This window comes from Nicotiana sylvestris, chromosome 2 (genome assembly GCF_000393655.2).
Source record: "Nicotiana sylvestris chromosome 2, ASM39365v2, whole genome shotgun sequence".
In the NCBI taxonomy this organism is placed as follows: domain Eukaryota; kingdom Viridiplantae; phylum Streptophyta; class Magnoliopsida; order Solanales; family Solanaceae; genus Nicotiana; species Nicotiana sylvestris.
The window spans coordinates 204295513-204323309 of NC_091058.1; the positions used below are offsets into that span (position 1 = coordinate 204295513).

A 27797-nucleotide genomic window follows, 5' to 3' on the forward strand; every position below is an offset into this window, starting at 1 on the left:
CTTTCCACTACTCCATTTTGCTGGGGAGTTCTGGGAGCTGAGAAGTTGTGAGCGATGCCATTTTCATTGCAGAAATCATCAAATTTGGCATTGTCAAATTCTGTTCCATAATCTGATCTAATGCATGCGACACTAGACCCCATTTTCACCTGGATTTTCTTCACAAATGCCACAAACACCTCAAAGGCTTCATCTTTACTTTTGAGAAACAGAGTCCATGTGAATCTGGAGTAGTCATCCACTATCACGAAAATATATCTTTTTCCTCCCCTACTTTGCACTCTCATAGGACCACATAGGTCCATATGCAGAAGCTCGAGTGGCTTTGAGGTGCTCACATCCCTTTTAGACTTAAAAGAGGACTTTACATGTTTTTCTCTAGCACAAGCATCACAAACTTTTTTCACCTTGAACTTTGACATACCAGACCATGGACTAGGTCCTTCTGAATTAGTTTATTCAAAAGAGAAAAGCTTGCGTGTCCCAATCTTCTGTGCCACAGTTTAGCATCATCATCAACAGTTTTTAGACAACTCAGATCACCACTTTGTAAGGACTCGAAATCAGCAACATAGATGTTCTTGTATCTCTTGGCCACGAGTACCACTTCACCAGTTATCAGATCACTAACTATACATATCTCGGACAAGAATTCCACTTCATTTCCTTTATCACATATCTGAGAGACACTCAAGAGATTATACTTAAGGCCATTGACATAGTACACATTTTCAATAGAATGAGTAAGTGACTTCCCGGCTTTTCCAACTCCAAGAATGTACCCATTTTTTCCATTGCCAAAGGATACACTCCCTCCTTGTAGGGCTTTTAGTGAAAGAAAGTCCATGGTGTTCCTAGTCATGTGCTTTGAACACACACTATCCATGAACCATTGTTGACCGCTTCCTTTCACTATTCCCTACACAAAAATATCAAGAGTTAGTTTTAGGAACCCAAACGAGTTTGGATCCCTTGTAGTAGTCAAGAGGATGAATAAAAGCTCTCTTAGTCCACGCAGGTAATATGCATTTTTGTGAGTGGAACCTGGTCCCTCTTTTGTAGTCATCTTTCAGCAAACACTTTGTTTTTCTAAACAGATTGAACCTTGGCCTGACAATTTTTTTTAAAGTGCCCATTATTCCCACAGTGGGTACAAAGCCAGTTATTAGGAACAATGACATAATTGTTGTGAGGGTTGTAAGGAGTTTTCTCCCTTTGGAACCCTATTCCCTGCCTGTTTCCACCATTATTAGTGTACATGGTAGTGATAGCTTCTGAGGACCAGGTCCACTTTAGGGACTTTTCAAGATCATTTTTTACTCTTTCCAGTTCAGTTTGGAGGTGCTTGTTTTTCTCAGTTTCAACACACATCCTAGTTCTCACAGCTTTCAACTCATTTTCAAGTCTAATGTCTTCCTCTCTGGCTATCTCTTTTCCTTTTCCAGTATTTCTAGGTTTAGACTTAGTTCCTAGTCCTTCCATTGTTTCCTTAGGTCTGCAATTTCTACCAAGAGATCATCTCTTGTTTTATCAGCTTCCCCTAGTTCTAAGATCGGGTCATCCTTATCCTCCACAAGGTTATGATAGGCATCAATCAATACATTAACTAAAGACATAAGTTTCTTAGGAGAGTAGGATTTCAGATTTCTCTGTATATCCCTGAAATTTACCTCTTTGTGGTCATCGTCTTCATCATCATATGATTGGGATATCAAAGCAAAAGTTGAGTCATATTCATTTTCCTTGCTTTCAGCTGCCATCATGGAAATATCGCCAGCATCAGTTTTATCTTAATATTCACTAGAGGAACCCCCCCCCCATGATGCAAATGCCTATTTCACCATGTGGTCAGCATAACTCTTTCTTTTGAAGTCCTTGAGAGGAACGGGGTTCCTCTTAGCTACTTTCTAAGGGTTGTACCTGGAGAATTCTTGCTTCAAGAGAGGATAGTCTTTGGTGAAGTGTCCAGGCTTTCCACACTTATGATAGAGATCATAATTTTTTGGTTTGCTAGAGCTGCCCCTTTTTAGCATTTTTTCATTTCTTCTGACCATCTTCTGAAATCTTTTGGTTAAGTAAGCCATGTCACTGTCTTCCTCACTTGAGTCATTGCTATCAGCTTTGAGTACCAGATTCTTTTCTTTCTTTGTTTCTCTTCTTTCACTGTCTATCTTCCTCTTCATCTCGTAAGTCTTCAGATTTCCAACCAGCTCTTCTATGGTCACCTCCTGCAAGTCCTTTGATTCAGTAATAGCATTCACCTTGCTTTCCCATGGACTAGGTAGAATATTGAGGATTTTCCTCACTAGCTTGTTCCTAGGAATAGTTTCACCAAGTGAGTGTAACTCATTTATGATGGAGGTGAATCTTGTGTGCATATCTTGAATAGATTCATCGTCCTTCATCTTGAAGAGTTCATACTCGGTAGTGAGCATATCGATCTTAGATTGTTTTACTTGGGCGGTTCCCTCATGAGTTATTTGCAAAGCTTCCCATATCTCCTTAGCAGTGTCACATGCGGAGATTCTATTGTATTCTTTAGGTCATATTCCACATACCATAATCTTCTTGGCACGAGAATTCTTCTCCACAGCTTTCATGTCTGCGTCGGTGTATTCTTTACTGGTTTTTGGCATTGAAAATGGAAGTTCTTCCAGTACCTTTGTTAGAACATAAGGACCGTCACATATGACATCCCATAACTCAGAATCCTCAGCCATGATAAAATCATGCATTCTTGTTTTCCACCACCCATAGTATTGTCCATTGAACCTAGGTGGTCGGTATGTAGATTGACCTTCTTCAAAATTCGGTGGAGCAGCCATAAGGATCCTTCCTAGGTGTTAGCCTGGTAGGGGGAACCCGCTCTGATACCAATTGTTAGTTTGTATGAGTCCACCAAACAGTAGAGTACCTGGTCCTCTATGAGGTTGTACTGAGAATGCTAATAAAACAGTAAGTATATAAGACACGTGATTTTTACGTGGAAAATCCCAACTCAAGGGAATAAAAACCACGGCCTACACTTGTAGACTTTCAACTTCACTAACTTGTAAATACCTATTACAAGCCGCTTTGTAATGACTCAATTACAAAGAATTCAACTTAACTAACTTGTGATACTCTTACCACAAGCCACTTTGTCACTCTCTAGTTACAAAGACTTTAACTTATGACTAAACCTAGTCATAACATAAACTCAGAGAGTTTACGGATTTTATAAGAGGGTTCCTAATCAACGTTTCTTGCTAAGCAACTTAGGAGATACAATAAGAACAATTACAAAGTTACAACTCAACTAAGGACAACAAAATACCAACTTTAGGAACTGGTCCGTAGTAGAATTTAACTTTGTTCTTCAAGCTCGTGAGAATTGATTTCTCAGTTTTTGCAAAAGGCTTGAAATGAGAAATTGAAGTGTTCAAGTGATGTTTTGATATAAACTCATTGTTGATACACCTTGATGACATCACTTGAAATGATGTAAGCACTTTAGTTGGTCAAGGAATAAATGACCACTGGAAACAGTGCAGCGCAGGCAAAAATAGTGCAGACAGTCACGTCACTTCCAGCTGTGTCCCATTGACTTCGTACTGCTATGAGGGAATCACAAGGGTATGAGGTCCTTGTTTGGTTCTCTATCCCCTAAAGCTATAGCAGTTCACATTTAGCTGGAATCTATTAACTTGTAGTGTAGCCCAAGTATGTCAGGTTCCCTATTTGGTCCTTGATAGTAAGTTTGTTAGATTATCAAAACATAAGGAAAAGACATTGAAAACTTATCATATTCATAAAGAGATCATATCGAAAGTTCCATAAACTCATGGAATATTTACAAAGAGATCAAGATGTGACCGAACATTTCTTGACAATCAAATAGTTTAAGAACATCTACAGCACCTCAAGGAGATCAAATACATCTCAAGAAAGTCCGCATCATCCTATATTCGAGAAATACGCTGCGTAAGTCCTCAAATCATGGAAAACTATCCGAAGAGAAGAATCAAGGAAATAAATAAAAATAGAACTGTACTCACAATTTACTAATAAAACTTTTTTTCTTAAAAAGAAGAAGAAGGTAAGAATCACAAATTGTCTAGACAACAAAAATTATAAGTACAACATTTAAATTATCTAGAAAATAAGTATATTTATATGTCGATTCAATTCGGTTCTTTCTTGTTCAATATAAATCAAATCAAATCAAACATACGGTGATTTTATGCAACCACAACAACATACCAGTATTATCTCATACTGTGGGGGGTTGGAGAAGGTAATGTGTATATAGGTCTTACCCCTACCTTTGTAAAGGTAGAGATGATATTTCCAATAGACCCTCAGTTCAAGAAAACATAAGCACCACATTGTTTAAGAGATAGACAAGGAGGGAAAATACCAAAAAGCCATGTAAAAGCAGCATAAAAATAACACGATAATAATATGATCAAAATGAAAGAAAACGACGGGTAGTCAAAGAAACCTACGGGTAGCCAGTAGAATGCGAGAGTGTGTACTAATATTACCGGTATGAACAATCTAGACCACCTACCCTACTACCCTAATCCTCGATCTCCACACCTTCCTATCAAGGGTCATGTCCTCGGTAAGCTGAAACTGCACTATGTCTTGCCTAATCACCTCTCCACACTTCTTCTTCGGCCTACCTCTATCTCTCCGTATGCCCTCCAATGTCAACCTCTCACACCTCCTCATCGGGGTATCTGTGCTTCTCCTTCTCACATGTCCACACCACCCAAGCCTCGCTTCCCGCTTCTTGTCCTCAATAAAGGCCATACCCGCCTTATCGCGAACAACTTCATTCCTACAGTGATTTTATATCTGATTTAATTTGATATTTTGATTTGGTTAGATTTTTTGATTTTTCGTGAACACCCTTTTATTGACTGCAAAAAAGGGTTATCATTTATAAGGGTGGGCATAATTTGGGCAAACCCGGAATTCAAACCGAAATCCGAATTTTTTAGATTATTGGTTTGAATTTTTAGATTACGGATTGGATTTTGGATTTAGTTTTTATTATTTTTGGATTTAATATTTCGTTTTTTTGGATATCCGAAAATCCAAAATTTTTATACGTTATATTTAGTCCATTATCCATATGCTAGTAGTAATAAGTTCAAATACCATACCCAACACATATTATCTCATATATTCAATATTAATTACTAAGTTACTGTCAAAGTACTTTCTATATGGACATAGTTTTACTGTTGCTACTTCGTATCGGCCGTTTTAATCTCTCTATTACAATTTTTTGATAATAATTTCATTACTTGAATATATATTTGGATGATTGCAGTGAGAATGGGGAACTTTTCAGGCAATTTAATATGAGTACTTCATTTGGATATACATTTTTGTAAAAAGGAGAAGCATCTCAACTTATAAGCTCAAAATCGAAAATCCAAAATATCCAAACTGATTAATCCGAAACCGAATTTAAAAAATCCGATCCAATCCGAGCTTATTTGGATTGGATTTGAATTGTCATTTCTTCAATCCGAAAATTGAAAATTCAAACCGAAATTTTCATATCCGAACGCCCACCCCTAATCATTCACAACTCTATTGGGGGTATTAAATGCAAAATCGCTTAGTTCATGTATCAAAACGTTACACTCATAAAATTAAACGGGGCAAAGTGCTAAATCTTTAGGCCCAAAACCTTTTGCACTTCCAAGGTAAAAAAAGAAAAAGAAAGAAAATATGTATATAAAGGAACATCCCGCCGTGACCCTTCGCCGGCAAAAGTATCTTCAAAACCACCGAAACGGCGCAATTTCGTACCGCTTTCCCACATTTTCCGGCAGAACATCGCCGGATATATTAGGACACTGATACACTTGTTTGAACATGTAAAAGAATCAAAAACTGAAAGCGAAGAGTAAAAAAATAGAACATTATAAAAATATGGATCGGATAGTAGCAGCAAAGGAATTATCATTTCGAATAGGGTTTACCGGGCACAGTGGTCACCTCAAGATCGAGCCGCTCCCTCCTGTTGAACGCGATAATCCTCTCAATTTGATTCCTGACTTCATACTCGTAAGTTTTTTTCTCACCCACACTACTCCTTTTTCATTTTAGTTAGAGCTAAAGCGCATCATTTGAATTTCTATATAGGCTTTTGTTTCCATAGGGTTCGAATAATGACCGAAATGTATCCAATAGTAGTGGAAAAAATGATTCCAAGAGCGCTTCCTTAGACATTTCTAGTTTGGTTGCGAAGTATTGTTTAGATAGGTTAGCTAAAAGGCTGGATTTTGAATGAAGTTAGAGAAAAGTTCTACACTGGAGAGCAATTGGCGGTTGGCTCTTGGGGAAGGAGATTGATTGGAACAAGTAGAGTAGAAAGAGGGTCATCTATCTTGGGTTCCGTTATTTCTTAACAACTATATTCAACGTGTGTGGACCTGGAATGACTTTCATGGTAGTCTCTACTCCAGCATGAAAGTTCCATCTCAGGGAAGGACACCATGCTATGATAATTATTGTTTTGTCGAGCCCAACATTTGTCTCTCGCATGCCCACACTCTCTCACACAGCACAGACATGTGTGGACGTGGAATGACCTTTATGCTAGTTCATGCTCCATCATAAAAGTTTCATTTTATAGTATGATACTTTCTATTTTGTCAAGGTATGCGATCTTTGGTATCTGAACATGTTAGTCACACACATGTGAAAAGGGTTTGAATCGGAAGTCGTGAGTTTTGTCAAACACGTGAAACCTGTATTAGATCCGATTTACTACTGGATAACTTAGTCAACTAAGGCTTAGGTATAGGGGAAGAAATCACTTAGTTTTTTGTACATTCATTGTTTCACTCTCCCTATTTATACATTCAAGATGATTTTCTGGATTTTGCATCTTTATGTTTTATTTTTTCAAATTTTGTGTGAATGCACGTTAGTTAATTGCCTAAAAAAAGAGGAAAGGACAAATTTAAATTAATATAACTTATTTATGACAACGAGAGAAACATCTACCTTTAGTTTCAAATTGATTGGGCCGTTTATATGAATACTTTTAGTCCATTCTACTTTATTTGACCGTTTCATGCTCCTTATGTAACCAATAACCTTTGGGGTTTAAGGGGAGAGAAGACATCCTCGCCTGAGAATTATTCTCAACTAACAACCTCATTATCAAGGCGGAAGAGCCTCATGACAAACTACGACAAACCAAACATTCACCGGAAGCCGCGTGCGACAATATGCAACCACATGCGCACTTGACAGAGACATTTTTTGAGCGGCTATTGGCGCATGAGCCCTTTTTTGTGCAACTTTCCGACGATATTTTTTCTTCCAATGAGCTCGTTTACCATCCTACGGTCTTCCCAGCGAGGTTAGAAGTAGCTCCAGTGATTGAAAAAGCGATAGTAGACTTTCCAATAGGTTCTACTGATGTTTTTACTTTTCCACCGACATTCTGGCATCGTTCCATCTTCTGGGGAAATTGCCTTTCATCATTGAGTCTGACCATCCATGTCAGACCTCATCTGATGACCAGAAAAGTGGCAACACAATTCCAATAGTTTTTGATGACTTTTCAGCTTTTCCAACAAATGTTTTCCTCTTTGTTCACTGCCTGAAGTTGGGTGGAAATGGCTAGAGAAGGACTTTTTCTTTTCTATTGAGTTAAGAAAAGTCATAACTTTTGTCATCAAGGATGTTATGATGTGGCCAAAGTTCTCAACGTTTTAGTATACTTCTTGTTTATGTGAGTTTTTTCTCCCTTTGATTAATACAATTTACCTTATCAAAAAAAAATGATGTGGCCAAAGTTGGAATTTGATGAAAATTGTTGGAGAAAGATGTTGGCAAGGAACCAAACATTGAGGGCCTTAAGTGAGTATACCAAGAGGAGGAAGAGCTTTTTGAGCACATGTTTAGTAGGATGTTTCGAAAAGTGGGTGGGTTAGCCGGAAGCTATTACAAATTGGGTGTTACAGGCATGAGAGTTGGCTTATGTGAGGTTCCTTTTCATACTCTCTGACGAGAAGCAAGCCACTAGAGTATTTTCTGAAAACTAAAGATGGATGGGTGGAAATTTTCTAAAGCTTGAAAGGTGGAGCAAGATGTCAGGCTGCATCCACCCAAGTTTGCTAGCGACGTAGTTCCAATACACTTGGTTGGGCTAACAGTAAACATGTGGTGTTTTTAATTTTTCTAAAAAGTAGGAGACGTGTGGGGTTTTGCAAAATGCTACATGTAGCATGCTCGACATGTCAATGGCTTGAATTTTGGTGAGAAAGGGAGGTAGTGTACCAGTGTCAGTGGTGATTGATGACAGAGAGATGGGATAGGGTGTTATTGGAGTTTCGGATTGAGCACTTTCCTTTGGGGGTAAAGGAGTGTGTTGGGATAGGGAGGAGAAAGAGAAAGGATTACGAGGAAAGAAGGAGGAAGGTAGTGCATGTGAGAGTGGGGGAGTTCTCATCGTCCGTAAATACAGGTGGTGAGCAATTTAATGTGGGAGAAATAAAGAATAAAAGAATATGGTAAAAAGACATGAGTGCCCTTGGCTTAGATCACTAACATGAGCAATATGTTGAATCAGATTGCCAAAATAAAAGAGAATTGCTTTCACATTCCTATGTTGAGTAGAGGGGTCATACTTTTGGCTTTTGCTCACATGTGCAGAATTTACTACACTCCCTTTGTACTGTATTGTGAATACAATCATACCTTAAAAAAACATAAGGGGAAAGAGAGAAGAGGGATCATGTGCCTTAAGGTTAGGACAAAAATCCTTGAGTTCTTCTCTTTTGAAGGCGGAGATCGGGGATCATAATTCTAGTGTTGTTGTAGATGGAGAGGAGACTAGCTAGGTTTAAGGCGTTTGAATTTAGTGCCGACATCTCGATGGGAGCTCAAAATAAGAACAAGACATAGGGGAAGATAGTTTGTGATGAGAAAGGACATGAGCTAGTTGGAGCTCATCAAGGACCTTTGGTAGTTTGCAGTTGATTAAGACAATTATCCAAAACTTCTACTTTAGAAGAGGGACTTTAGTTGGAGGAAGCAAATGGGGGAGTTGGCATTGTTTGAAAAAGCGAGCGCTTCGCTTTAAGCGAAAAGCGACAACCCATCGCTTTTTTGAAGCTGAAGCAAATCAATTTACAAAAGCGAGCGCTTTAATATCTGAAGTGAGAAGCGATGCAGAGAAGCGAAGCAAAAAAACGATTGCTTCATTTAAATGGGTCAATTTTTTTTTTTAAAAAAGATTGGGTCTTTTTTTTATTATTCAAAACATAGACCCCAACCCAAAGCGAAGACATTTCTTCTTCTTCTTCCATCGACTGCTGCTAGGGTTCGCTGATCCAGCCTCTAGGTAATTTTCTTCTTCTTTCTTCTTCTTCTCATTTTTTTCTCTCTTCTTTCTTCTTCTTCGCGTCGAGGCATCGACTACTGCTCACTGCTAGGGCAGGCAATGTATTTTTTCTTCTTTTTTTCCTTTTATTCTTCTTATTTAGCCTTTATTTATTAATTTTTATGTGTATTTCAGTTTATAAACTTAATTATTATATTTTGAAATGTTGCCGCTTTGCTGATTTCAGTATATTAAACTTAATTATTATATTTTTTTAAGGTTTTTTTCCCCTTTCTTTGAAATGTTACTGATTTTAGTTATTAAATTTAATTTAATTAAGGTGTTGCTGATTTCAGTATATATATATGTATGTATGTTTTTATTTTATTTCATTATGTTTGTTTTTCTTATATCTTAATAGGGATTAAAAATGTTTCAAAGTTCGAAAGAGAAAGACCTGGCTTAGCGATATGGCGATAAAGTTAATGAGAAGAATAGTGCAAATTTATATGCAAGTTTTTTACAAGATTACAACGGTTGGAATTTATCGCTTTAAATTCCATCTTATTAGTGGCAATAGAAACGTCACAAGTTGTCCGAAATGCCCGCCGTAGGTGAGGGAGGAAATAAAGAATTTTGTTGAAAAGAAAGAGCTAAAACATCAAATGTCATCAACCATTTGTGACGAATCTTGATGATGATGATATGGAAGAAGGTGAAGCTGCTAATTTGTGACTTCCAACAAAACGGGGAAGAGATGCAATCCCTTCAAGCCATGAATCGACGGGTACGAGTAAGAGTAAAGGTCCTATAGATTGTTATTTCCCAAAGAAGCCAGAAGCAAAGAGTTTTGGAAAAAATTTGCAAAAAATTGCCAAGGATATTTTAAGGGATCATGCAGTTAAAGCTTTTGCACGATGCGTCTATGATGCTGGCTCCCCTTCAATTGTGTCAACTATACTGATACTTTTGAAGGCTTTATTGAGGTCGCTGGTCAATATGGACCTAGAATGAAGTCCTCCACTTATCGTGAAATCAGAGGTTCTTATCTAAATAAGGAAGTAGAGGAGACCAATAAAATTGTGGAGGAACATAAAGTTGTGTGGAACAAGTATAGATGCTCCATTATGATGGATAAGTAGACGACAAGAACTGGGAATTGATTATTGATGTGTTGGTAAATTCTCCCAAAGGAAGTTTGTTTCTTGAGTTGATTGATGCTAGCGACGCTTCCACTGACCACATCAAAACGTTCACCTTGTTTCAGAACACCATTGAAAAGATTGGCCCAAGCAATATTGTTCAGGTGGTAACTGATAATGGGAGTGAGAATGCTAAAGCGGGTGGTATGGTGCAAGGAGCATACCCGAATATCTATTGGGCTCCATGTGCGGCTCATTGTATCAACTTAATGGTCGGGGACATTTTCAAGGAAGAACCCTTCTCTGCAGTTTTTGGCTAGGGCGTTAAGGTACATTCTTATATTGCTCAACATCCTTTATTATTGAATATGATGAGAAGATTCACCAAACAAAAAAATTTGGTGAAGCAAGACAAGGTTCGCCATTGCTTTCTTGACTTTGCATAGTATCCACTTGCAAAAAGCCAATTTGAGAAAGTTGTTCAATTCAGAGAAATGGAACAAAAGTAAATTTGCAAAGGAAGCTGGGGAAATAAGCTATATGCATTATTCTTTCTTATTCTTTTTGGAATAATGTCCTTCATGCTCTTAAAATTGGTGGCCCATTGATTAGAGTACTCCGTTTGGTGGATGGGAAGCAAAGACCACCAATGGACTACCTCTATGAAGCTATATATAGGCTAAGGAGGCTATTCAAGCAACATTCAATGATGAGCAGAAATATGCAAAGGTCTTTCCGATCATTGATTCAAGATGGACAGAACAATTTCATCGACCTTTGCATGCAATTGGATTTATTCTGAACCCGTCACTCTTTTATTATCAGTATGAGAATAATTCACTGGCTAAAAAAGTGTGGAATGGGTTCCTTGAGTGTGTTATTAAGTTGGCCCAAGATGATGAGCCGGAAGAAAATATAGTAGATGAACTTGCTATTTACAAGGCAGCCGAAGGATTTTTTAAGCTGCGACTGGCTTTTAAACAAAGAAAGACGAAGGCGTCAGGTGACCAAGTGATTCTATATTTTATAGCTCTAACTTTTAATGTATTTTTTATACTTATTAACTCTTGAATAATTTTTTTCCACTTCTATAGTTGAGTGGTAGGACCAATTTGGTGCAGAGACTCCGATTTGCAGACTTTCGCCATCAAAGTTCTAAGTTTAACTTGTAGCTTATCCGGATGTGAAAGGAACTGGAGCGTTTTTGAACACATGAGAACTAAAAAGAACGATTTCGTGTATTAAGATAAAGTAAATTATATCTCAATTGCCCTAACTCCTACTAATTAGTGACACATCTTGTTTGCAGATTCATACAAAGAAAAGGAATCGACTAACCTTGAAGCGCCTCCATAATCTAGTATTCATAAAATACAATAGAGCATTGAGGCATCGCTACAACCACCGCCATCTAATTGATCCAATTCTTTTGGACAATATTGATGAGGCTAATGAGTGGCTAATCGGAATTCCCGAAAATTGTGAAGATGAAGAAGTATTTGATGGTGACTCTAATTTCACTTGGGCTGACGTTGTGGAGGCTAGTGGAGTTGGGGAGAACCCTTATGGTTTAAGGAGGAATACTTCAAGTTCAAGCTCGAATAGGAAGGGAAAAAGTGTGGGTACTACAAGTCGATCCCTAATTGATGAAGATGAAAGTGATCATGAAGAGGAAGAGGAGGAGGAGGAGGAGTTCAAGATTTTGACAATCTTGAAGAACCAGAAGAGTAGAAGAATAAGATGTTGATTCTAGTAATTTAGTGGTTTTGATTTTGCTTATCCTATGCTTTATGGAGGATTTTGTGGTAAGTTTTTAAATTGAATTTTTTGATTATTTGTATTATCTCTTTGCAAGGTTTACTTTATGTTTTTTAAGAACTGCGCTTCACTTCAATGAAGCGTGCGCTTCGCTTTTGAAGTGAGGCGAGCCCCTGTCGGTTTTTTGCGCTTCTTGCTCTAAAAAACAAGGGGAGTTCCTATGGAGGGGGAGGTGTAGATAGGGGGAAAATATGAAGGGTAAAGGAGAATGCTCAACCATTAACTATCATCGAAAGGGGGTAGAGAATGACTAATTGGATGAGGGAATAGATTTCTAAAGTTTGAGGAATTGTTGGGTGTTCGTTTGAGTAGAAGGAGGACAAAGTCATTGATCTTTTAGTTGACATGAATTAGAGTCAAGAAAAGTAAGCAATGTTGGGAAAGGGGATATAAGCGTAAAGGAAAAGAGTTAGGCGGAATCTCATGAAAGAAGAGATAACACTATGGTGCATGGGAGGAGGTGTAAGGGGAAAGAGTGGTAGGATGGAGAGCCGAATGGGCCGACGAGGAGGGGCTGACGGAGAAGTTTTGGGAGTTGTCCACCTCTACAGTGGAATAAGATATTCTGTAGGTGTTTGGGGGAGAGGGGGAACTTCAATACTATTAGGTTCTCAGAGGGAATGATGTGGTGTAAAACAATGTCAAAGGCAATTGAGGAGCTCTTAGAGTTCATCGATAATCATTTTTATTGATTTTCTTTTGATAGAGCTAGTTTCTCATTGTCTAGGGTAGAGGACCGAACATTAAAATCAAGACTGGACAGATTCTTAGTGTTGACCTCTTGGATGGAATTGGTTACGACTGTGCTAAAGATTCTCTTGCTGAAGGTAATTTCGACCAAGCCGCCTATCAGATTTGAGAACACGTGGCTAGAAAAACGGACTTTGGAGATAGAGTGGGAGGCTGGGGAATGGATATGTAGTCATGGGCAAACCATCATTCCCGGTCGCAGAAATTCAAAATTATTGAAAGGGGACATAAAGGTGTGGAATATGGAGGTTTTTGGGAGGGTAGAGATGAAGATGCAAAAGCTTATGAATGAATTAGAGAAGTTGAGAGGGCAAAAGGGGCGAGGAGATTGGAGGAGAGTGAAAAAGTGAAGGAGGATGTGAAGAAAGACAACTACATCAGCAATAGCTCAAGATATAAGTTGGAAATTGTAAACGAAAGATAAAGAAGAAGACTTGGGGAATAATTGGCTCGATTATTTCCTCAAGCATGCCGGGGTCTTAATATTGTTTACAAGTGATCCTAAAAAATGAAATGAAAGTAATCCGATAAAGGAAAGGGGAAGTAAATCCTATTTCTAATTAAACAATTATAAGGATTTTACCATATTTACTAGGAATGGACTATTTCTATAACAATTTCTTAATTCTTAATACTCCCCCTCAAGTTGGAGCATACATATTGTATGCTCCTAACTTGCACGAATATATTCAATTTTGGAGCATTGGAGTGACGTTGTAACATTGTTGTGAAGAGCGTGAAGCGAGGAAAAGCGACAACCCCCTTTTCGCTTAAAACGAGAAGCAAAGCGCTCGCTTTTTCGAAGTGAAGTGGAATTTGAAAAAAAAATATTGAAATAAATACTGAAGGGAAGGGCAATAAAAACTAGGAATAAAGGATAAAAATAAGAGGATATAAAAATAAGAGGAAGGGCAATATACCATTCCAATAAAAAATGGGCAGCATTTCAAACGAAAAAACAATGCAAGAAAATGAAGAAGAAGAAGAGGAGAAGAATGAGAAAGAAGAACCGAAGGGAAAAAAAAATTCGCCAGCATTTCGCTGCTATTTGGACGCTGAAACAGTGAAAGAAAAAGAAGAAGGAGGAGGAGGAGGAGGAGGAGGAAGAAGAAGAAATCACATACCTGGAGATGATCTTGAAGTTGAAAAGTGTAGAAAACTTGGAACCCTAGTCGCCTCTTTCTTTCTCTGTTGCTGCTGGAGTGCTGGTCGATATGTTTTAATAAAAGAACAGCTATTTTAATTAGGCAGCCCTTTAAAACAGAGAAGTGCTCGCTTCAGTCGCTTCTCGCTTCGCATCGTCGCTTCTCGCTTCGCATCGTCGCTTCTCGCTTCGCATCGTCGCTTCTCGCTTTTTAGCGGGAAGCGACCGCTTTTTCATACCTGCTACGCTTCAGATAGCTGAAGCGGTGAGTTGGTCGCCTCGCTTCGCTTCTCGCTTTAAGCGAGGAAGCAACCGCTTTTCACAACTCTACGTTGTAACAATATTGGCCAACTGATACCGGAGAGAAAAAGAAGAAATTTTGGGGAATGAATGACTAGATTATTCCCTTTAGCATTTCGGAGTTTAAATAGTGATCAGAAACAATTCTAAGAAAGGAAGAATCTTTAGTAATTCCTATTTCTAATTACACAAATATAGGATTATTTTTCCATATTTACTAGCAATGGGCTCTTTCCATATTAACAATTTCCTAATTCTTAGCAGAGACAAAAATTGAGAGCTTTGTGATTGGAAGAGGGGGACTCAAATAAAAGTTCCTCCATAGGGTAACGATAGCAAATAAGAGGAGAAATTTTATGGTCTATGAAAGTGGATGAGGTCCAATATGAGGGAGAGGAGGTAAGGGGTAATACTGAGATTTTATGAACGATTGAATACTGAAGTTGGGAGGGTCAGTGTTCAATCAAATAGGTGAGCATAAGAGGGAGTGATTGGAGAGGGCAATTGCGGAAGACGAGGTGAGGGAGGCGGTAGAGAGATGTTCAGGTGATAAAACCCGGAACCAAATGGATTCACAATTGCTTTCTTCTAATGGTATTGAAACACGGTCAAAGGAGAGATTATGGAGATCATTACTGCATCTCAGGAGACCGGGGAGTTTTGAAAAAAGTCTCAATGCTTCCTTCATAGCTGTCATACTGAAAAAGGAGGGTGCAACGAACATCTTGGGTTGTGAATTACATGTCAAAAATCTGTCCTGGTCGGTAAGAGGTTGTGAATATGTTACTTTAGCATGTAGTGGTCTAGTCTAAAGTGTGTCTAGTCTAAAGTGATAAGGAATAAGTCTGGTCTTCTATAACATGAACAAGTCTATGGTGCAGTTACTAACACACTGTTGAACAACCTAGGGAATTCATCTCTTTGGTCTATGTCTGTCCTCCTGATCCTGTAAAGTGGTTAATGGTTCACTACTTTTATTTTTTCCTTTTTTTAATAAGCAAAGATAAGGTTCACTAGTTTTTCTAAAAAATATTGTTTATTCATGGTTCCTTTTCAGTTGCATTTCCACTTGTAGATTACCTTTGGTCCATAGTTATCCTTTATCTACCTTTCTACAGTTAAAACTGGGGATCTATTTGATAATACCAATAAAAAATTTCTATTTGATATGATACAATTTTTCTGAATTTAAATTTATAGTGCCAGAAGGATTTGATCTTCTTGGTAGATTTTTGTTTTTCTTGGAGGACACATTGACTCTTAATGTTGTTGTAGTCAAGTCAGTCACTTTTGGAGTGTGCTATGCTGAACCTGTTTGAGGGAATGTGCTTGAATCAAATGCTACCTTTTACTTGCGGTGCTATCATTGTGGCTCCGGTTGCTCACTTATGTGGTTTTAATTAATGAATTTCCTTTTCTTGTCTACAAAAATATTGGGGTTTTTATTTTGTTATTGATTTCTGATGCATGCTTGGACGTAACAAGTTTTGTTCATTTATTCCAAAGAAGCACTAGTTAACTCTTGAGGTTTTGGAATCTCAATCTGTCCATGTGCGTGTATCTTCAGCCAGGGATCCAACTTTTTGTTTATTATTGGTTGGTTAGCAAAAACTGTTCTTTCTTGATTTGGATTTTCAAGTCCATATTAATCCGATCAAGCAACAACCCGCCAAATGCTTGATATGTACTCAATAGCAAGAGATATAAGTTTTGCAATAATTTTTTTTTGAGACCGGTTACCCGTCTTGAACCCTTGACCTAGTAGTTTGGAGAGAACTTCCCAACCACTTTGAACAAGGAAGGTCAGTTGTTTGCACTAAATTCTTAGTGATCAAGCTTTTTAAAACATGACCTAGTTTGATTGTCTCTTTCCCTCTAATTTGCTTTTATAATAATATCCTGCAAACTGTTTGGTTAACCTTTCTGGAATCCCCCCTAGTTGAAGCCTGTATATTTTTTCTGGCTCTAATATCTTAATCTAGCTTTTGGGTTTCGACTCTAGGAATCTTTGTAAGTGGAAGATTTGAAGAAGCTCTAGTTTTAGAAAATCCCTAGTTTTTCTTAAAAGGCAAAATATTTGGTATTGAAATAGAATGTACTTGGATAGAGCGGAATAGGTACAGAGGATGCAGATAGCCGGCCAGTCTAATCTTAGATTGAGGCGTAGTTGATTGGTTGATAGCTCTTTGAATTGCTACCTATAAGGCCAAGGACTTTCAAGCGGAGTTTTATATACTAGCAGCATATCCATATTTAATATTTCCAGTTATATGAATAACTTAAATTGTTACCTTTTGTCAACCTCCCTAATAATGACATCTCTACTTGATGTATAATTTGAAATTTTTAACTCCAGTACTCACTCCATATCAGTTCTCATTTCCATTCCTCTTAAAAACAAAATAGTAAAAACTGTTTACGATCAATTTTACTGTCATTTCAGCCGCCTGCATTTCCAAAGGAAACACCTGAAACAATAAAAGAATATATTAGGGAGAAGTATCTATTGCCTCAGCTGGATGCAGATGAGTTTTCTCCCGAAAAAGCCGGAAGGCAGTGGGAGTTTGATTGGTTTGAAAGAGCTAAAATCCTTCCAGATCCATCTTTGCCACGATCTGTTGTTGTTCCAACATGGGAAGTGCCTTTTAGACGTCAGAGGGACAGATTGGATAATGGAAGATGGGAGCCAAACTCAGAGGAGGTATTTAGAATTTGCATTTTCATTTTATCAACTTGTTATTGATTTAGTTGCTAGCTCGGTATAAGACAATCACGAGTAAGTCAAAGCAGCCTCCATACACACCCCCCCCCCCCAAAAAAAAAAAAAAAAAAAAAACCACAACCCTACAAAAAGGAACAAGAAAAAAGTGTTCATGGTTTAACAAGTTCTTTCACTACTTCTGATTTTCCATTTCCTTTCCATACTAAAACTACTGGAGAATTTCAGTGCCTGACAATTTCCTTTTTTTGGTTGCTAATCATGACAATTTTTGGCTAATTTCTGACTTCTCAGAGAGATGTATCTGAACTTACAGTTGGAACTGAGGATTCTGGGGCTTTGCCGCGTATTGTTGGACCACCAAAGGATTTCGTTAGAGGAAGCATAAATAATCGTCCTTTTCGACCTGGTGGCTTGGATGATTCTCCTTCATTGGGCAGAGTTGTTCCTGATGGTGCTACCAACGGTGAATGGGTAAGGGAGGTGCTTAATGGTGGTCCTGCCCAAACCGCTCCTCCAAGCTTTAAGCAAGGGCCTGATCTTGGTGATCTTAAGGTAAGGTGCTTGAGTTTTTTTAACGATTGAAGAGCTCTTGATTAAGTTTCTATTCTCTGTATACATGAAGTTCTGAGGGATCTTATTCTTATGTTAATGGAGACGCATTCCTTCTCATGGAATATATATGAGGATCAGAGTGCTGTCACGAACACAGTGGAGGTGAAACTGGTCAGTATCAGTATGAACTCAAGTTTTCTTATATAAAATACAGACATCTATATTTTGTATTTCCATCCTATCAAGTAAGAACTGTGCACCTAGGTCTGCTCGTCAGGTTTGCTATGGAATGGGTCAAGTAATTTTGTCCTCATCTTCTTGTTTTCTGATAAGCATCTCTGTCTGGCTATCTGCAGAGTGAGTTATCCGTGCAGTTTGATGACTTGTTTAAGAAAGCTTGGCAAGAGGATGTCACAGAGTTTGTTGGAGATGGTCTGTATTATCTAGACAATTCTTTTGATTGTTTTATGTTTCTTGCGTTTGAAGAGTGATTTCATAATCAAATATCTGTAGATCAACCTAACCAATTTAGCTAGTACAGGGTTAGTTTGTTTTCTCTGGTACATATAGCAAACATGTAATATTTTAGGATAGCGTGGCTTATATACCACGCATTCCTCCTTGAAGCTAATTTTTTCCTTTTTTCTCCTTTTGTTGGGAAAGCAGTTTCCATACCAGAAAAGTGAAATGTTTATTTAAGACCATCATATGCTAAGGTTGTGGAGGTGCCCGTAGAAACATGGGAGTGTATACCGTCCAAATTGTGACTGCTTGTTGAAATACGGAGTTGTCTCGTGATGTGTCCGACTTTATTAAATACCTTAGTTGTATGACCACTTCATTTAAAAGTTTAAGCTGTTAGATAGGGTGTTCATTTATTTATTCAGTTAAATCTGCAATACTTCCTTTCATAACGGGCCTTAGTCTTTGTTTTGGTGGCTGTGAGACTTGAATCATATAAAATTTGGATCTTTGCCTACTTTGATATCATATAAAATTGTGTGACCACTTCATCTAAAACTTATGTTGAGGATACTTTTATTTATTTATTTTGGTGTGCAACAGTAACTGCACACCAGAATTATTGAGCTGTTGGAAGTGGTTCATTCAGTCTGATACAAACTTGATAATTAATGTTGATATATAATTAAGTAGATAATAGTGTGCTCTCTCCAACAAACTTAGTTTTTTTAGATGAGATGGTTACACATTTCAACATGGTATTCGGAGCAGGCTGATGTTCTGGGTTCGATACTCACTTCCACTCATTATCAACAAGAATTTACATGTGCTTGGTCCGTGAAAAAGAATTAGGACCGCATGTGAGGGGGCATGTTGATATATATTAAGCAAATAAAAGTGTGCTCTCTCTAACAGGTTAAACCTTTAGATGAGATCTGGTCACACACTTCAACAATTAGTAAGTAGTAACGATGGAAAAGGAGATATTGAAAGGTGGAGTAACATATGCATAGTTTGATACTTTTTCTAAATTTTATTTTACAGAAGAAGTGATGCTTCTAGTTGAAAATAGGAGAAAGAGGAAGATTAGAGCAATGTTATCAAACCATTGTTTATATTTGAATCATGGGCTACTATGAAATAAGTTAATTATTAGAGAAAGAATTACCTTCTCTATGTGTTCTCAGAGAAGACAAAGATCAAAGTGTTAATGAGGACAAGAACAGTTTTTCTTATTCTCTCAATTTGTGTTTCCGTCTCATTTGAGTCATCATCTTGCTTATCTATTTGCAAGAACTCTAGTAAACTTGCATTGGAGTTGCAGCTGCTAGTCTCTGGTGCCCCATCGGATCTGTAACTCTTCATAACTGTGCTGTTATCCGCTGAGTTTCTGCAAAGTATAAATGTTTATTCTGAAAGATTTTTCTTATCGTGAACGGAAAGCAACTATGGACGATTTTCATCATAGTGCTCCATCTTGCTGTATTCTTAGTTTTGGGTTGTAGAGAAATGGAAAACAAGCTAATATTTGTCTCTTTTTCAGAACTAATTTTATTCCTCTCATATAGGTCATGCGTCTGAATTGCAATCTGAAGCAGAAGAATTGACATCTGTCACGCCAGAGCCACTTCAGGTTGAAGCTGAAGTAAAGAAGTCCGAAGTGGCTGATGAGGCTTTAGACACTGAGATATCTGTCTTGGATGAGATTTTGTCTGTTGAAGCACAAGGATCATCATCAAGATTGGATGAGGATAAAGATGGTGCACGTCAAGAGAATGAGGTAATCCTTCGCACATTTCCCCGTTTAACAGAGGAGTTCTCTATGTCTTTTTTTTTTTAATAAGTAAAAGAGGAGTTCTCCATTTCAACCAGTGCATCTAGTATAGTGATCCTTCTGCTCATGCTTTTCCTCAATGTATCTGGTGCAGGGATGGGCTGTTACTGGTGGCAGTAAAATCATTGTAGAACGATTTCATGAGCTAATTCCAGATATGGCTCTGACTTTCCCATTTGAACTCGACCCCTTTCAAAAGGAGGTATAAATTTATGGTCTGTGTAGTGTTCTCAGTTCTTGTATGGAACTTGGCCTAAGCCTGCTTTATTTTGATCTCATGTCCTTTGAAATTGTTGGAAAAGTACATGCTTTTGATCATGGTAGCTATGTTTATTTTAGCCAAATGATTTCCATTGGCAAGAAGGGCTAAGTGCTATTTTTGAACATAATAGGTTGAGTTCTTTTTGTTTTTTTATTAACTTGAAGCTATTTGTTGTTTTTTTCCCTTTTCATTTCAGGCATATATATGCCTATCAAGCTGTCAAAATATTGTGGTCCTTCTCATTGCATTAATTGCAGGCCATCTATCATCTTGAAAAGGGGAACTCTGTCTTTGTTGCTGCTCACACATCTGCTGGGAAGACTGTTGTCGCAGAATATGCATTTGCTTTGGCAGCTAAAGTATGACTTCTCCTGATATCAGGAATTTTATACTGATATCTAAAGTATAAAATTCTTCTACGCTTATGACTAAAATGTCTTGTAGTATTTACTTCTCCTTAGTTATAAGTTCTTTTACAATTTTTTGTGTAAATTCTGTCCAGATTTTCATGTCTTTACTTACTCCCAATTTGTCTTGTTTAATTGTGTGCTGCAGCACTGTACCAGGGCTGTATATACAGCTCCAATCAAAACAATTAGCAATCAAAAATACAGGGATTTTTGTGGGAAATTTGATGTTGGCCTTCTCACGGGTGATATAAGTTTGAGACCTGAGGCATCTTGTCTTATAATGACGACTGAGATATTAAGGTCAATGCTTTACAGAGGGGCTGATATGATTCGTGATATAGAATGGGTAAAAATGTGATTAAATACTTTTGTTCTACTCGTTTGATTTCTACAATCTTTCCAGTACTTGAGATTATTTGGTTGGTTACATTTTTTTTGTGAGTATAGGTTATATTTGATGAAGTGCATTATGTCAATGATGTTGAAAGAGGTGTTGTTTGGGAAGAAGTTATCATTATGCTCCCAAGACATATCAACTTTGTCCTCCTTTCAGCTACGGTAGGTCCTGATATTTTAATCACTTTATTTTGTGCTTTAGGTTCAGTACTCTTAATGAAGGTGTGAGAACTGAGGACACAATAGAAAGATGTGTGAGAATGCATGAGGCAGATATATAATGCCTACATTTGTTCTATACACACTTTACTATGTATAACTTCACATTTGATCAACGTGGGATATTGATATGTACAGTAGTACACCTTCTAACTAATTACACTTATTCAATCTAACATTCTCCCTGCAGCCGGTGCATACTTGTCGAATGTGTCGAGCTTTCTAATGTAACTAATTCGAGGATGGACTTGGTAAATATGTTTGTATGATCTTGTGGCTTTAGAATCTTGTGATGATGTGTCTTGAGAGTATCCTTTCTTTGACCAAGTGCTAGTCAGTTTGTATGTACTTGATCATCTCTTGAAACTCCGGATTTGATGCAATACGAAGTGCAGCTTGATCATCACAAGCAAGTTACATCTGAGTGGTTTCCTTGAGCTTTTTCTTCGGTAGTTGTTTGATCCGTATGAGTTCACAAGTTGCTGCTGCGATTGCTTGATATTCAGCTTTGGCACCGGGTCTTGTAGTTGTAACCTCACTTTGTTTTTTGCTTTTCATGGTACTAAATTGTCCCCAACTAGAAGTCTAGAACACAATATCCAACAGTAAACTGTCTATTAGAAGAGAACTCTGCCCAATCGGCATCAACATATGAGAAATAGAGACACGGGAGAAAGATTTATGCGAATGTCTGAGACAAATGTCTTTCGCCTGCATCTTTTTATATGCGCACTTTACAAAGTATAATTATACATGCAGTCACTATGGAGCACTTATACGTACGGTACTGCCCTTTCGAACGTTTTACACTCAGCTTATCTAAGAGAAGGTAGCATTTGGCATTTGCTTGATCTGATCTTGATTACTAATTTGTCTAAAAAGCATAATGTTTTCAGAGGGTCAACAGATAACAGTAAACCAGTTCATGTGGATGCATCTCTGGTTATACTTTATGTAAATTACTATTCTAGGGTGTTATGGATTGAGGCCGCCCATATTTACTATGTGAAAAACTTTTTTGGTTATCAAAGTCATGCGATTGTTGCATTTTAAAAGAGTTGATTAGCCATCATTTCTGTGGCATGGACCATCTTTCTTTTTGTGAGAAGACACGGGAGAAAATATGATATATATTGATATATTGTGTGTGATGCAATACAAGAGGTGCTATTTATAGCTACTCTATACAAAGGGGATACTACTCCTATTCCAATGTGGGACAATTACATAGCTATCTCTAACACTCCCCCTCAAGCCGGAGCATATAAATCATATGTACCGAGCTTGTTACATATATAATCAATGCGAGGACTAGTGAGGGACTTGGTGAAAATATCTGCAAGTTGATCATTCGATCTCACAAACTTCGTAGTAATATCTCCTGAGAGTATCTTTTCTCTGACGAAGTGACAATCAATCTCAATGTGTTTAGTTCTCTCATGAAACACCGGATTTGATGCAATATGAAGTGCAGCTTGATTATCGCACACAAGTTCCATCCGACTGATTTCACCAAATTTCAACTCCTTGAGCAATTGTTTGGTCCAGACTAGTTCACATGTTGCCATAGCCATTGCTCGGTATTCTGCTTCTGCACTAGACCGAGCAACTACATTCTGTTTCTTACTTTTCCAGGACACCAAATTTCCTCCTACTAAAACACAATATCCAGACGTAGAACGTCTATCAGAAGGTGATCCTGCCCAATCAGCATCCGAGTACCCAACGATCTGCTCATGACCTCGATCCTCAAACAGTAATCCTTTACCTGGAGCCGATTTTATATACCGGATAATGCGGACAACTGCATCCCAATGACTATCACAGGGAGAATTCATAAATTGACTTACAACACTCACAGGATAAGAAATGTCGGGCCTAGTCACTGTGAGATAATTTAATTTACCAACCAGCCGCCTATAGCTTGCAGGATCGCTAAGCCGCTCCCCCTGTTCAGGCAGAAGTTTAGAATTCGGATCCATCGGCGTGTCAACAGGTCTGCAACCTGTCATCCCTGTTTCCTCAAGAATGTCTAACACATATTTCCTTTGAGAAATAACAATACCTGAGCTAGATTGAGCAACCTCAATACCTAGAAAGTACTTCAATCTGCCTAGATCCTTAGTTTGAAAGTGCTGGAAGAGATGCTGCTTCAGATTAGTAATACCATCCTGATCATTGCCCGTAATAACAATATCATCAACATAGACTACCAGATAAATACATAGACTTGAAGCAGAGTGGCAATAAAACACAGAGTGATCAGCTTCACTACGAGTCATGCCAAACTCCTGGATAACCGTGCTGAACTTACCAAACCAGGCTCGAGGAGACTGCTTTAGACCATAAAGTGACCGACGCAAGCGACATACAAGGCCACGAGACTCCCCCTGAGCAATAAAACCAGGTGGTTGCTCCATATAAACCTCATCCTCAAGATCACCATGAAGAAAGACATTCTTAATGTCCAACTGATAGAGGGGCCAATGACGAACTGCAGCCATGGATAGAAAAAGGCGAACTGATGCCACTTTAGCCACTGGAGAGAAGGTATCACTGTAATCTAGCCCAAATATTTGAGTGTATCCTTTGGCAACAAGACGTGCCTTAAGTCGATCAATCTGGCCATCGGGACCAACTTTGACTGCATAAACCCAACGACAACCAACGGTAGATTTACCTGAAGGAAGAGGAACAAGCTCCCATGTACCACTTGTATGTAAAGCAGACATCTCGTCACTCATAGCCTGTCGCCATCCTGGATGAGACAATGCTTCACCTGTAGACTTAGGGATGGAAACCGAGGACAATGAAGATATAAAAGCATAATGGGGAGATGACAGACGATGATAACTCAAACCAACATAATGAGGATTAGGGTTTAGTGTGGTCCGTATACCTTTTCGAAGTGCAATCGGTGTACTAGGAGCAGGATCCGCAGTAGGAGCCGTGTCAGGTGCAGGACGAGAACCAGATGGGCCTGATGTAGGGCGCAAACGATGATGATAAGTCAAGAGTGGTGTTCCTATGGCTGGGGAACTAGGAGGGATAACACTGGACTCCTCAAAAGTTGGTATGGGTGAAACCTCTGTGGTTGAAGGTGGAGGAGGATTACTAAACTCCTCAAAAGTCGGTATAGGTAAGACCTCAGATATGTCATGGTGGTCAGCAGAAGTGACATCAGTTGTGAAGAAAGGTTTAGACTCGAAAAATGTGACGTCAGCTGACATAAGGTACCTATGAAGATCAGGTGAATAACAACGATATCCCTTCTGAACACGAGAATAACCAAGGAAGACACACTTGAGAGCACGAGGAGCTAACTTATCTTTCCCCGGGGCTAAGTTATGAACAAAACATGTGCTCCCAAAAACCCGAGGTGGAAGAGGGTATAAGGCTGACTGGGGAAACAATATTGAATGTGGAATCTGACCCTTGATGGGAGATGAAGGCATCCTATTAATCAAATAACAAGCTGTGAGAACTGCATCGCCCCAAAAACGCAGCGGAACACGAGACTCAATTAGAAGTGTGCGAGCAGTCTCAATAAGGTGCCTATTCTTTCTTTCTGCAACCCCATTTTGCTGAGGGGTATAAGGACAAGATGTCTGATGAATAATTCCATGAGAAGACATAAACTGCTGAAACTGAGAAGATACATATTCTAAGGCATTATCACTGCGAAAAATGCGGATAGAGACACCAAATTGGTTTTTGATTTCAGCACAAAAACTCTGGAATATAGAGAATAACTCAGAACGATCTTTCATTAAGAAAAGCCAAGTACATCTTGAGTAATCATCAATAAAGCTAACAAAATAACGAAATCCCAAGGTTGAACTGACTCTACTAGGACCCCATATATCAGAATGAACCAAGGAGAAAACAGACTCTGCATGACTCTCAACACTACGCGTAAAGGAAGCTCGGGTATGTTTCCCAAGCTGACACGACTCACAATCTAATCTAGACAAACTGGATAAACTAGGCACCATCTTTTGAAGTTTGGATAAACTCGGATGTCCTAAACGTCTGTGGATTAGATCTGGAGGATCTGTAACTAGACATGTTGTGGAAGGACTGAGCGAGTTAAGGTAGTAAAGACCTTCTGATTCACGACCTGTACCAATTGTCCGTCCCGTACTGCGGTCCTGCATAATAAAAGAATCATCAATAAAATATATACCACAATTGAGGGCACGAGTCAAACGACTAACAAATGCAAGACTAAAAGGACAACCAGGAACATAAAGAACGGAGTCTAGGGTGATAGAAGACAATGGGTTGGCTTGTCCAACTCCTTGTGCCTTAGTTTGACATCCATTGGCTAAAGTAACAGTAGGAAGAGACTGTGAATATACAATATTTGACAAAAGTGATTTATTACCAGAGATATGATCAGAAGCGCCTGAGTCCATGACCCATGGTCCAAGAGTACTAGATTGGGAAACACAAGCAAAGAATACCAGCAATAGGAGTATCAGTCTGGGCAACTGAGGCTACTTGTGGAGATATTTGCTTACTTGCTCGATACTGAAGGAGCTCATTATATTCTTCTTTAGATACAGAAAAGCCCTGGTTACCTGTAGTCTCGCTCTGAGCAACATAGGCATTTTTGGGTGGACGACCATTTAAGGAATAACACATTTCGCGAGTGTGTCCAAGTTTGTGACAATAAGAACACTTGGGTCTAGATCTCCCAAAACGACCGCCTCCTCGTCTATTCTCCATAGCTTGAGATGCCCGAACATCCACTGTCTGGGATGCAAGAACAGAGGAATCAAGTATCTGTGATGAAATCACTGGGTGACTTGGTGCTGCAGCAAGGCGAAGTAATCGAGAGAATAATTCATCAACTGTAGGGACAGTCGGACTCGCCAAAATCTGGTCTCGTACTGAATCAAGATCATGAGGAAGTCCAGCGAGTGTAAGAACTAGAAACATTTTCTGTCGCTGCTCTTGTTGTTTTGACACACTAGCAGAAACTGACATCAATGTCTCAAATTCCTCCATGACTGCCTGTACCTGACCCAAGTAAGTAGACATATCTAATTCTTGCTTCTTTAAGTTTGTCATCCGTGATATCACATCATAGAAGCGAGATATATCATTAGTGTATAACGTACGAGCCTTTGCCCAAACCAAATAACATGTCTGGAATGGCCGAAACAAAGGCATCAACTTAGAATCAATAGAACGCCACAAGATGCTACATAATTGAGCATCAATTTTTGCCCAAAGCGCTATCGCCTTTTCATCTCCTTCGCTAGACTGTTTAATCAGATGATCTTGCACACCTTGACCTTTACACCACAACTCGACAGATGAAGCCCAAGCTAAGTAGTTTGAACCTCCCATTAAAGGTTCCGAGGTAATCATAACATTAGAGTTTCCAGAACTCATGCTTTTAGACCCAAAAACATCAATTCCCAAAGACATCTTGTAAATTATTACCAAATAAGAGAAATAATCAACTGTAATCCACTGAAAATAGAGTAAGGAACACTGAACCAGAATAGGAAACTACTGTAGCAGTTGGAAAGTTACTGTTGCAGCCGAAAAATATTCAAAGTGGTCGGAATGAAATAAAAATAGTAGGGGTAGGATCGGAATTACCAGAAGACCCAACTGTTCTGAAGGAACTTTTTCAAAAAATGGCCGGAAATCCACCTTTTTTTTTGAAATCACTATTCACGCCGGAAAAATAAAAAAGTGGTCGGAATTTGGTGTAACCTGGATGGGTAGGCTCGGAATTGCAAGGGAAACAATCTGTCTTGAAGAGTCGTCGCCAAAAAATGGCCGGAAGGTGGCCCACGCAACGTTGGAACTTCGTCGGAAAATTTTCTTTAGACAGCTACAGTACCGCCGGATATTTTAACTGGGATTTGGTCGCCGGACAGTTACTACTCTTGTGGTAGTGTTGGATTTTGTGCACAACACTGACCGCGAGACAAAGCAGACGCAAAACAACTTTGAAAGTCGCCGGAAAAAAGGGTTCCGGTGACTGATTTTACTTCCCGGAATCGCTGGAATTTATGCACAGCGATAAATCTCTCACGATAGTTGTGATACCATGTGAGAAGGCACGAGAGAAAATATGATATATATTGATATATTGTGTGTGATGCAATACAAGAGGTGCTATTTATAGCTACTCTATACAAAGGGGATACTACTCCTATTCCAATGTGGGACAATTACATAGCTATCTCTAACACTTTTGACACTCATTATTTGATCAGTTTTGCATACACTGGATACAACAACATAATGAGGCTTGGTTGTTGGTCCGAACGCAGTTGCTTGATACAATGTACTGCTGAGGAAACATAGGAAACCAGGATGGAACTTTTGAAATTTCTTAAGTCTGGAAGTAGTATGCTGATTTCTTCTTTCACCAAATCTTGTCCACAAATGTTAAAGCCTTTTGGTGCCGCCAAGAA

The 27797-nt window shown here is 38.6% G+C and overlaps 1 protein-coding gene across 1 annotated transcript in view; it reads left to right on the forward strand.

Moving 5' to 3' along the window:
• The first annotated feature begins 5742 nt into the window (after positions 1-5742).
• Positions 5743-27797, forward strand: part of LOC104213947 (DExH-box ATP-dependent RNA helicase DExH11) — a 34528-nt gene continuing 12473 nt past the window's right edge. The window contains exons 1-10 of the mRNA XM_070168424.1: positions 5743-6069; positions 16941-17198; positions 17511-17771; positions 17874-17942; positions 18128-18203; positions 19802-20013; positions 20162-20269; positions 20587-20688; positions 20885-21085; positions 21187-21297. Coding sequence (XP_070024525.1) covers positions 5935-6069; positions 16941-17198; positions 17511-17771; positions 17874-17942; positions 18128-18203; positions 19802-20013; positions 20162-20269; positions 20587-20688; positions 20885-21085; positions 21187-21297 — 1533 coding nt within the window. The 5' untranslated portion in view covers positions 5743-5934. The remainder of the gene's footprint in view (positions 6070-16940; positions 17199-17510; positions 17772-17873; positions 17943-18127; positions 18204-19801; positions 20014-20161; positions 20270-20586; positions 20689-20884; positions 21086-21186; positions 21298-27797) is intronic.